This window comes from Lepidochelys kempii, chromosome 5 (genome assembly GCF_965140285.1).
Source record: "Lepidochelys kempii isolate rLepKem1 chromosome 5, rLepKem1.hap1, whole genome shotgun sequence".
NCBI classification, from domain to species: Eukaryota; Metazoa; Chordata; order Testudines; family Cheloniidae; genus Lepidochelys; species Lepidochelys kempii.
The window spans coordinates 126286849-126299013 of NC_136384.1; the positions used below are offsets into that span (position 1 = coordinate 126286849).

Here is a 12165-nt window from a genome sequence, read left to right on the forward strand (position 1 = left end):
TCATCAGTACATCTCACTTCATGCAGAGCTATCATGTGCTGTTTCTTTCCACCAGAGTCGTAATGACAAGACAGCCCACCTGAGATGCGGTATCCAAACCACTGGATGGGCATTGCTATGCAAAGACAGGGAAGCCTATAACTCACCCTTCATTAAACATGACCTTTCTCAGCTACAGTAAGAAAGTCTGACGTGCTGTGATGGTGTTCACCTCCCCTCTGCACAACTCCATATGGATCAGGGTACCCTACAGCAGCTAGGATGCCATGCTGTTGCCCCTCAGTGGACACCCGCATACAACATCAATCCCTATTATTCTTCTATGCTTGCAAGAAGCTGTTAGCTCTGAGAGGTTAATGCAAAGACAGACAGTTCTGAGCATGCTCAAAACATGAGACAGGGTCACATTGTGGAGGGGGCCACCTCTGGGCTTAGGAGCTCATCTTCATCTAGACCCCTGCCACCAAAAAGCATGATGCACGCCCGCAGCTGCATGGTTTCTTGGGTGCCTGCTGTACTGTTTGTTGGGGCTTTATAGCAGCTAGGGGCACACAAGTTTGACAGGGCAGGGGTAGCCCAGGTTTTTTCTTTATTTTGTTTAAGCTGAGATTCTGGAGCACACTATGCAGCTACCGGCCAAGAGGAGCTGGTTACTGAGCCCCTGTGAGCTGGCCCAGTTTTACAGCTGGTCAAAACACATCTAATCAAGAATTTTGCATGGATCCAAATCTGGATCCTCTAAGCCACTTGTATCAGGGCACAACACTTAAAATTCAAATAGTACTTGGGTTCTGTCATTCTAGTAGCCTTCAGCTTTTTAAAAAAAATATCTGTTTGTGTTTGCCATGCATGCCAGTTGCATTCACCTGTCCCAGAGCTGCAGCTCTCCAAATAGAAGATGGGATGGGTGACATATTCAGTCCTTCCTCTGCTTTGCATAAGCACTGAAAGGAACCTTGCTTTTTGCCCCGACCCCTGATTCTCAACTTGATGTGTCATTTTTTCAGAGTAAAGAATATCAGGCAATAAATAAATAAATCAATAAATCAATACTGGAACCTGTAAAGAGGAACCTTGTTTCACACATCAGAGGATGTAAGACAACTTGAATCAATTATCTTCCAACTGTTTTTAGTTTAAAAAGGAGGCACAAAACATCTTAATTACAGTCTGCTTTCATAACATCCCACTCTTGTCATTCCTATGATGCAGACAGCGATGGAGGATGTGCTTCTAAACACATCACAAAATGACATGCATTAGAGAATGCTTATTTCTGAAATTGAAATGAACAATTATGGCATTTGCTTAAGAGGAACTAGACTGTTGTGATGGCAAAGCCACTGCTGTCTTGCACTTTAAAATAGAGATGCCTAAAATAGCCTACCTCTCTGTTTGTAAGGTCACTAGACAGGAAGAAGCAGTAAGTTCATGGCTGCACTGCAACCATTTGCTTTCAAGGGAGGTAGCAGTCTTTGTTTTGCACAGTAATAACCATGCAAATCTGTTCATCACACAGTAATGGTTTGTACACTTGGTAGTTCATTACAAGACAACTGTAGCCCAAGTATACAGATTCATACTCTGAAGCCCACTGAGTATATGTGTGCAATGGGACTCCAAAGTAGGAAAAGCCACATACAGGCACAGTCTGAGAGCTTGTCTACACTACCGTGCGGGGTTGATTTAAGATACGCAACTTCAGCTACGGGAATAGTGTAGCTGAAGTCGACGAAGTTAAATCTACTTACTCGGGTTGTCTTCACTCTCCCGTCGACTCCGCTTGCGCTCCTCATTCTGGTGGAGTACCGGAGTCAACGGGAGAGTGCTCAGTGGCAAGGGTGAAAGCAACTTAAAGGACTCACTGGTACTCCAGAACCCTGAGCAGGGGGGCGTGGCCTCAACCGGAATAGGCAGGGCCTTTAAATACCTGGGCCCTTTAAATCAAGATTTAAAGGCCCAGAGGCTCTGGCTGGGAGCCCCAAAGTCTTTAAATCACCACCGGAGCCCTGCCGCTGCTTCCCCGGGGCTCTGGCAGCGGGGCTTGGGCAGCGCTTTAAAAGGCCCAGGGCTCCGGCCGCTGCAGGGAGCCCTGGGCCCTTTAAATCGCCAGCCTGGGGAAGCCGATCCGGTCCGGCACGGCATACTGGCTCTTGCCGGTATGCCATACTGGACCGTACCTGCATACTTTCACCTCTGACACGATAAATTGACCCCTGAGCAAAGGTGAAAATATTGACCATCGCTGGATCGATCAATCGCTGCCTGCAAGCCCTGAGCTAGTCATATAAGTTTCTCTCTGCCATTCTGCAAGGTCTCACTCTTACTTCTAAGGCCAACAGGTGTTTGTTGCCAGGAGCACTCATAACATGCCAGCTGCTGTACAAACAGCAGTGGCAACATAGAATCATAGAACTGGAAGGGACCTCAAGCGGTCATCTAGTTCAGTCTCCTGCACTCAAGCCAGGACTAAGTATTATCTAGACCATCCTTGACAGGTGTTTGTCTAACCTGCTCTTAAAAATCTCCTATGATGGAGAGTCCACAACATCTCTGGGCAATTTATTCCAGTGCTTAACCACCCTGACAGTTAGGAAGTTTTTTCTAATGTCCAACTTAAACCACCCTTGCTGCAATTTAAGCCCATTGCTTCTTGTTCTACTCTCAAGGGTTAATAAGAACATTTTTTTCTCCCACCTCTCTGTAACAGCCTTTTATGTACTTGAAAACTGTTGTGTCCTCTGTGTCTTCTCTTCTCCAGACTAAACAAATCAAATTTTTTCAATCTTCCCTCATGGGTCATGTTTTCTAGACCTTTAATCATTTTTGTTGCTCTTCTCTGGACTTTCTCCAATTTGTCCACATCCTTCCTGAAATGTGGCACCCAGAACTGAACACAATATGCCAGTTGAGGCCTAATCAGCACAGACTAGAGCGGAAGAATTACTTCTCGTGTCTTGCTTACAACACTCCTGCCAATACATCCCAGAATGATTGGTTTGTTTGGGGGTTGTGTGTTTTGTTTTGTTTTTTGCAACAGTGTTGCCTCATATTTTGCTTATGATCCACTATAAGCCCCAGATCCTTTTCTGCAGTACTCCTTCCTAGGCAGCCATTTCCCATTATGTACGTGTGCACGTGATTGTTCCTTCCTAAGAGGAGTACTTTGCCGTTATCCTTATTGCATTTCATCCTATTTACTTCAGACCATTTCTCCAGTTTATTCAGATCATTTTAAATTTTAATCCTATCCTCCAAAGCACTTGCAACCCCTCCCAGCTTCGTATAGACTGCAAACTTTAAAGTGTATTCTCTATGCCATTACCTTTCCTTGGCCAAGTCCGTCAACCAGGAAACTAGTTCATGTCCAAGGACCCTGGTTTGAGTTTTGTCAAATTATTTTCATTTAAAGCCTTCATGATAGTGCTGTGTTGTCACAATCACCCTCTGCTAGATCTCTGCATCTGACCAGCATCATAGGGTCATGTTTCAGGGCCACTACTCTGACCTTCAAATCACTGAAGACTCACATGTTCTTACACCAACATGAAGTCAGCCAAGTAGGCTAGGTTAAGGAGGAATTAGCAAAGTACTCATCTAGAAAATCTGACATGATCCTGGACAACTTGACTGTTAAGTTAAAAAGTGTAATAGGTGATGAATCTAAGTTAAGGTCAAGGCAAGGACCATGTATGCTTGTGCAGCACCTACAATGGGCTTTTGGATGCTACCATGATACATGACCAGCAAGTGCAGCTAGAGTGTCATGCTCTGAAGACCAGGTGCTACGTTCATAAAGTTATTAGTAGAATGCGGGTTGAGAAGCAGAAATCTGACACACAAATATAGGAGCCAGTAGAAGTTCTATGTTAGTCTAAATCATCCATACAGCTCTTATGCACTTATGAAGACTATTAGACCAGCCTTGTTAGTGTACAATAATTCAGATTGTTCAAAAGGTTTGTGTTTCAGTCTTTGAAATAGGTTTTGTTTAAGAGTTATGGGAGGTGGGAAGACTATGCATGTGTTCTTCATATGCAAATATTCATACTAGTAAACTGTAGTTTACAACATCTACCTCACAAGGTAGGATTTCAACAGAACCATCTATGCTGCTCTGCTTTAGCACATAGCAAGGCATTCTTCCCTTTGGATCTTCAAACAGTTTGAATCTGTAGCATAGCCTAAAGAGAATGCATCATTGGGATAGCTGAACACTAATGAAGAGTCTATATCCAAACACTTCTGCATCAACAATAGTCTGTTCAGTGCTCAGAGGGAAGCAAGCCAGCTATTACCAGCATGTCAGAACAGTGGTCCCTAAGCCTTTTACCTCATCCCCCCTTAGCATGTCTGCAACCCCACTCCCTGGGACTGTGGCTCCAGGAAAGGGGTGTGGGGGAGAAGGGTCATGGCAACCCCCTCAGTGTTCCTCTGCACCCCCCAGGGGGCACACCCCAGTTTGGGGAGCGGTCATAGAAAAATCTTGTCTGTAGGAGTGTTCTAGATTTTTGACACAGCTCTATGGAAACTATATCTTGGTCTTGCATCCACCAGGAACACCTAGTAACTTATAATATTCTCCCTCTGCCAGGTCTGATTGGCTCAAAGTCAGGCTGCAGCTGTGTAAGATATGCAGGGCTATGTAAAGGGAAGCCCAGGAAGAGTTACTTAAAATGCTTAGTTACTATCACTTTTTTGTATTTTACAAAACATTTTAGCAGCGTTCTTTGCACTGCTCTGTGTGCATTTGCAAAAACATAATCCCAACAAATCCATTCTTCCTTTCCACTGCTCTTTGGATTTAAATTAGTGTCGACTTGTATCACCATGATTCTATGTGGTATTTTACAGGGAAGCACAGAATCAGTTCACCCTTTAGTAATGATTAACACAACACACTGTAAAGGCAACATCTGCCTGAAGAGCTCTGGTTAAGCTCAAAAGCTTGTCTCTCACCCACAGAAGTTGACCCAATAAAAAGGTATTGCCTCACCCACCTTGTCTGTAATAGCGCAACTCTGCCACCTTATAACTATTGAGCCACAACAGCTACCAAAAACTTTAGCCTCCTGTAGGTTTGCTTAACCAGCTGTGCATGTTTGAATAGTAATAGTATCCATAGACCAAGACTCCAGCCATGTCCCCAATGTCAGTTTGAATTGCTTAGTTACTGCCTCTGCACCCACTGGTCTGAAATACCTCTAGATCAGCTTGGATGGAGAAGTTACTGGAATCCCCGAGGTAGCTCGAAGCTTCAAAGTGCTATCACTCCAGGATCAGAAAGCATGCACACAGTTGTTAGCCATTACTAAGGCCTAGTAATGAATTACCATATAATAAAATTTTATGAGTTTAATACTTTAAATCCTAGCATTGTTGGCTTAACATATTTATTGAAGTCAATCCTATTTTGTTCAATATATGAGCATATAGTTTAAACGGTAACCACAGCTGTGACTTAGTTAACGATCTCAATAAATCCTACTTAGGCAGGAAAAGAATTATGCAAACGAATCATCATCATCTGTTTTCTGCCCAACATGTACTTTAAGACAAGACATTGTAAAGATTATTTTTGGTATTAGAAAATTAACAACTCTTATTTGGACCTTAATTTTATACCCAAGAGAGGAGCCCATCTTAATATATTTATAAAATGTTTATTATTTCAGAAAAATTACATTTGCAGAATACAAATAGTTGAAAGTTCATACCCATACGAGACAGGGACATCTAGAGACAGTTGATATACAAAGACACATGATTAAGAGACAAGGACAGATAAGTTGGTCACATTTATTTACAAATTAATGTATTTAAAAACAGATCTGTTCTTCGAACAATTTTTAGATGATTAAAAAAATTAGTGTGAAGCAGTGTAAAACCACCCTTACTTAGGATATGAATCCTCCATCAGTTACACTTTGCAGCTAGATAGGATATCTTCCACTAGTCTCTTGTAGACCCACGCATCGCCTTTAAGCCGTTGCCTCCTGATACCCACTACTTCAGATTTACTAAGCTGGCACACTTCTAGCTCAAATTGCATTGTCACTTTGCCAAAATCTGACTGGGTTTGACATTTCAGGGTATAGCTGCATAGACAAGGCAAGGAGAAATAGAATAGTCATTGAGTTGTTTTAATACTCATCAGAAGGTTAGCAACATGAAAGCTTAAGTGGGTACAATTAATACTTCCCACACAAAGTAGCGCATTGAGATTCAGCAGTGTGGGCAAACAGCTCAAAACAAGGTTAGGTGAAATGAAAGCTAGTTCCCTTTTGTAAGAGGATACCTTGTCTGCAAATGCTAATGTGGAGCACAAGGGCTCCTAGCCACAAGAACTGCTGCCTGCCTCTCCTGGGAATTGAGATCTATGGTGAAGAATAGAAAGCGTGGGGATGATTTTATATTTTTCCTCTAGTCAGACTATCTTCTGCAGATATGACAACAACATCCCTCTTGTGAGGCTGCTCCAGCCTCCTGCATTAGGCTCAGACTGCAGCCATCTTCCAGATGAAGAGAAATTGAGCCATCCTGCTCTCTGCAGATGCAGCACTGCACAGGGCCAACTACAGATCATCTATTGCCAGTTGGAGGAGTGAAAGACCAAGCTCTGATCTTTGAATCACCAGGCCACAGAAGTTTGTCACTTTAATGCAGCTAAATGCATCTTCCTGGAACATGAAGTTGGACACTTATACGAGGAGGCGGATCTTTTTAAATGCCTTCCCTTCAAGAAGGGAAGAGCATTTTATAAACAAAACCTAGCATTACCTGAGTTATGATCCCCATTTTACAACCCTAGGAAATTTCAGTATAGACACATACAGTCTTTTGACCAGTGTCAGTTAGCAGCAGAACCAGGAATAGAGCACTCCCTAGCCACCAGACCCTGCAAGTTAAAGCACATCTATTCAATGGCTTGCATTGTACGGACAGGTAGTAAGGCTCACATTGTGTCAGCTAGGATTTATAGTATTTTAAGTGGTATTATATGGAGGTCACAGTGATTTCCATCATGATAGCACTAAACTGCCTTATCTCAGCAAACAGCACAGTATCAGAATGAGTCTTTGCTGTCAATGAAATCACAAGAGATAGGATTAGCTCAGTTTGCTCAGCTTTTCAAGCAAGTTGCTACAACATGCATGACAGATCAGCACAGGATATTAACATCCATATGTGAGAGTTAAGGAACTTTACAGGTACATTTGTTTAGCATCAGATACATCCATGTAGTAAATATTGTGTCTCTCATGTGGTCTAATAGGAGGTACAATATTTAACAAGAGGCAGTGTGAGGGGGCTGAGAGAGAGGGGGGAGAATGAAGCTGAATGCTTTGCTTTAGCAAAACCAGAGAACTAGCTACTTGGGCAAAGACCAGCTGGAATTAGTTTTGCCTGACACTTTACTTACCCCTTCTGTACATAGTCAACATGTTTCTTTGGGAGGATGGTAATTATGTCATTCAATAGCTGGTCTGGATTCAGTAGTTTAGTTGTGGTCACATTGTAATGAGCCTGAAAAAAAAAAAAAATGTAATAAGCTCAGTCAGAAAGACAAACTTGTTTTTAATATTTACACCAAACACCAGAGGTTCTGTGGCAATGGATGTCTTAAGAGGTTACTCATCTTATGCAGTAACTGGTGTCTGCCTAAGGACGCACCACAGGCCTCAAGACCTTGATTAGAGGTGGTTTTCCTGTTAGCAGCACACATTTGGCCTGTGCATGTGCTCTATAACAGTGGTTTAAAAAAAAAAAAAAAAAAAATTAGTGACCCAGTTGAAGAAAACTGTTGATGCCAGTGACCGAACAGAGCTGGGGATGAAGGATTTGGGGTCCAGGAAGGGACTTTGGGGGCTCAGGCTTACTTTGGGCAGCTCCTGGTCGACGATGAGGCAGGGGCACTGTGGACCACGCTGCGCCCTGGGAGCGACCAGCAGCAGGTCCAGCTCCTAGGTGGCAATGCGCAAGCAGCTGCCCAAGGCTCTCACCTGCAGGCACTGCTCCCCCTTTCCCCCAGCTCCCATTGACTGGTTCCTGGCTAAAGGGAGTGTAGAGACAGTGCTTGGGGTTGGGGCAGCGCATGGAGCCCCGTGGCCTCCCTGCCTAGGAGCCGGACCTGCTGCCACTTCGGCGGCGCAGCATGGTGTCAGAACAGGTAGGACTAGCCTGCCTCAGCTGGGCAGCACTGCTGATGGGACTTAAATGCCTGGTCGATAGTGCTGACCAGAGCCGCTGCGACCCAGTGTCAGGTCGCGACCCACAGTTTGAAAACCATTGCTCTACACAACCACGTGCTGCACCCCCAGAGTACATAGGGCTGCATGGGCAAACTGCCCTCAGTTCTTTCTGAGCATCCAACCACCACCAGTCCAAAGCAGGAGGGAGGGAGGGCGGGCAGGTAGTGGAGCACCCAAAGGTGACCATATGCCCCAAATTGTAAGGGTACCAAGTCGTGCTCCTTATCCTAGTTGCGCTCAGTGATGTGTGTTGTCCGATATTGTTGGAGCTGGTCAAACCAAACATTTCATTGATCCCTCCCCCCTCCCCACCGGCCTAGGGAGTTCTTCACCTCAAGGGGAACTGTGACCTCTTTGTCCAAGCTGTCTCTGGCTGAGGAACAGATTCTTCTGACCAACCCTGAAAGCAGTGGAGGCAGAGTCCTACAAGCTCAGTCACAAAGGTGCAAGCTGCCATAGGACTTGGAGCTGCTAACAGTTCCTTACTGTAGTACAGGGCTTCCTTAACTGTCCCAACCAGATTTGGCAACAGTTATGAATCTGTCTGTGGGAAGGCAGGCCCTGGCTGCCAACAAATCCAAATATACCCTTATGAATTGTATTCTCTCTATAGGGGCTAATAATGATTTCTTAACATTCAGCTGGAGACCAAATTCCTGGAAGAGAAAGGCCAAAGGTAAGTACTCCGAATGTAAAATGGCTCAGGCCCATGGGAATATGTAGGTATCCATATAGAAATACAGGCAAAGTAGGCATACTGTAGGTCAAGGGCTGACAGCCAAGCTCCTGCCTCTAGAGAAGGGAAGATGGCTGCCAGAGTTACCATCCTGAATTTGAGACTTTAATCTTTGATTAGTCATAGAAGATCAAATTTGTGATTTCCACCCTCTGTCCTTCTTTGACATGAGAAAAAACACTTTGGGTAAAACCCTTTTCCCCCTGTGAGGGATGGGGCCATTTCTATTGCTCCTAAATAAAAAGGAGGGAGTGAACTTCTTGACTCAGTATAGTCTCATGAGAGGGGTCCCTGAAGAGGGATGAGGAAGGGGGAGAACATGCAGAGGATTGTGTAGTCTGATGCTAACCTCCATGACCCCTTTGTCTGTAATACATTACCAGGTCCAGTGGAAATGGGGCCCAGAAATGGGGAAGGTGGGCAAAAGGCTGTAGCTTGCAAACTGAGGGAGGAGTCAAGCCCTCGGCCAACCCATCAAAGTTGTTTCAGTGATAACTGGGTACTTGCTGAAAGAGGTTGAACAGCTCTTTTGCTGTGGAATTGGTCTTTCTAGCAGGTTTGGTGGTTCTGTGAAAGCCAGAGAAATGACCCAGGTGCAATCTCTAGGCAGTTTGAGACCCACTAAATCTTCTTTTGTTTGTAGGGGTATATACCCCCCACCCCAGACCTCAGTGTGGTCCTGGAGTCCTTCAGCATGTGTGGGACTCATCCCTAGTCTCCAGGAGGAGCTTCTGACCATCAAATAGGAGGTCCTCAGCCGTACTCTGAACCTCTCTAGGGAACCAGGACAACTGGAGCCACAGTGCCCTGCATATGACAATAGCTGTGGAGATGGATCTTGCGGCAGCATCCAAGGATGCTTGGAGAGAGATTCTGACCCTCCTTAATGATGGCTTGGAAGTGTTCTCTAAGCTCCTGTGGACGGTGTTCAGTAGAGGTTGCAAACTTGTTGTAATTCATGAAGTCATACTTGGCCACGATCACGTGATAGTTTGTGATCTGAAATTGGAAGTTCACAAATGAGTACACCTTTCATCCAAAAAGGGGTAACCTCTTCTGGTCCTTATGATAAAGGACAGGCTTGGAGTAATGCTGTTTACCCTGCTTGTTTACAGCATCCAACACCAGGGAATTAGGTGAGGGTTGGAAACTAATTTTGAGTCCCTTCGGGGAACGTACTTCTTATCAGGTCACTTATTAGTTGGTGGGATGGTTACAGGAGTTTGCGTCAGTCTTTGCTAGATCCAAAAATACTTCATTAATGGGTAATGCAGTCCAGATAGATGTGCTGCAGTTAGCAACAGCCAGGAGCTTGTGTTGAGAGTCATCCTCCAGATACCTCTTGAGAAGGTTAGCTAGCCACCCTCTTGACAAGGTCCTGGAACTGACCAATTATTGGCCATTGATGGTAGAAGCATAACTGCATTGTCTGGAGAAGACAAAATAGGGGTTTGAGGAGTAGCCTTTGTCTGGGATTGGTCCTGCTTTGAGCAGGGAGTTGGACTAGATGACCTCCTGAGGTCCCTTCCAACACTGAAGTTCTATGATTCTGCCTGCCCTACCGTCCTGTTCTTCAAAGGTCTCCTTGTGTTGAGGTTTTGGTTAAGGTGACCGTCACCCTAGTCTCCCAGTGCAATGGAGCAGGTGTCCAGCAAACTGCTGCTACACCACCATCCAAAGATCCCATTATGGACATTGGGGAGGCCCATACAGGAGAGGACCCAGGACCAATCCCACCATCCCTGAGGTGGATGAGAGTCCTTGTCAAAGTATGTGTTTCTATAATGGAGAGGGGAATCCTGCACTGACTAGGAGACTGATTGTTTCCTTCATCCTCCTTTATGACCTCTCCCAAAACAGAAAGGGCAGAGAACCCTGCAGCACTGGGAAGCCATGGCAATCCTGAGACCCTGGTCTCTGTACAGAGTTGTCTGGTACTCAGGCTCAAACACTGACAAGTCCCTGAAGTCGCAAAATTCCTGAGGTACTCTTGGTACCGACAGCAGTTGAAGTGGATGGTATCATTGGTCTGGAGCATGCAGACACCAGCAGCAAAGGTCTGGTGCTTCAATTTTGTTGGTACCAACAGAGCTCAGTGGAAAGACACTACTGGTAAGACTGATGCAGATGGAGCTGATCTAGAGAAGTGCACATCCTGGACCTTCCTAGTCCTGTAGGCTATACCAGGTACCTGCTGGAGCCAGGCTTCTCTGAAGTACTCCAGGATCTCCCTGCTCCGCTGGTACCAGAGGAAGAGTCTTGCCTGCATGGTATAGTGTGGAGATGTCAACATCTCTGACACAGTAGACTTAGTAAAAGATCAGAATCTCTTCCACCACAAGGAGCCAGCTGCCAAGACTGAGCTCCTCTTTGGAGCCAGAGATCTTCCCCTTCTTAAGGGAGACTTTAGCAGACATCAAAGGGGCACTGGATCTGTCTGGAGACAGATGTACAGTGGGTCTAGATTTGAGAGCCAGGCGAAAACTTACATTTCTGTGAGATACGGGATTCTTGCAAGCAATGGATACACTTCAAGTGGCCATTGCTGATTGGGATAGCCTCCCAACAAGAGGCACTGTTTGAAACCTGGTGAGCCAGGCATGCCCAGCCATTTTGAATAAGCTTCCCAGAAAAGAGTGAGGAAATGTGGGGGTGGGGGGGGAACCACACACAAACCTCTCACAATAGAATTAGTTAGATGGTAACAATGAAAACTAATAGAAATACCAACTAACCACCACCACCAAAACACACTGAGGCACACTCAAGGCAGACATGCTAGTGCTCTGGTTCAGGCTGAGGCGATAGAGAAGGAACTGAGGGCAGTTTGCCCAGGCAGCCTTACGTACCCCTGGTGTGTGGCATAAGTAGCAGAGCACATGCGCAGGCTGAACAGACACTACCAATGGAAAATTTTGATTAGGGGCTTGGGATGTGCATGTGCACCTGAAGTGGAGCACCCATAGGGACACTACTTGAAGTAATCAAACTAAGCAACAGCAACAAGGAATGCTTTGTTCCAACAGTGTCTCAAGGTCAGACATTGTTACAAGACGGACAGAAGCTTCAGCGTTGAGGAAAATCAACTCTCCCTGTTATCAGGGAGAAAGGGCGAGATCTTCATCCCTGCTCTGGCCCTTTTACACTGGATCAAAAGGCCCAGAGTGTCACAGAGCG

General features: G+C 45.2%; 1 protein-coding gene across 2 annotated transcripts in view; it reads right to left on the reverse strand.

The window, feature by feature from the left end:
- Window positions 1–5720: 5720 nt before the first annotated feature.
- MELK (maternal embryonic leucine zipper kinase) overlaps window positions 5721–12165 on the reverse strand; it is a 39524-nt gene continuing 33079 nt past the window's right edge. For both annotated transcript variants that reach the window (XM_073345745.1, XM_073345742.1), the window contains 2 exons: window positions 7424–7527; window positions 5721–6098 (listed from right to left, as the gene is read on the reverse strand). In XM_073345745.1, coding sequence (XP_073201846.1) covers window positions 5921–6098; window positions 7424–7527 — 282 coding nt within the window. In that variant the 3' untranslated portion in view covers window positions 5721–5920. The remainder of the gene's footprint in view (window positions 6099–7423; window positions 7528–12165) is intronic.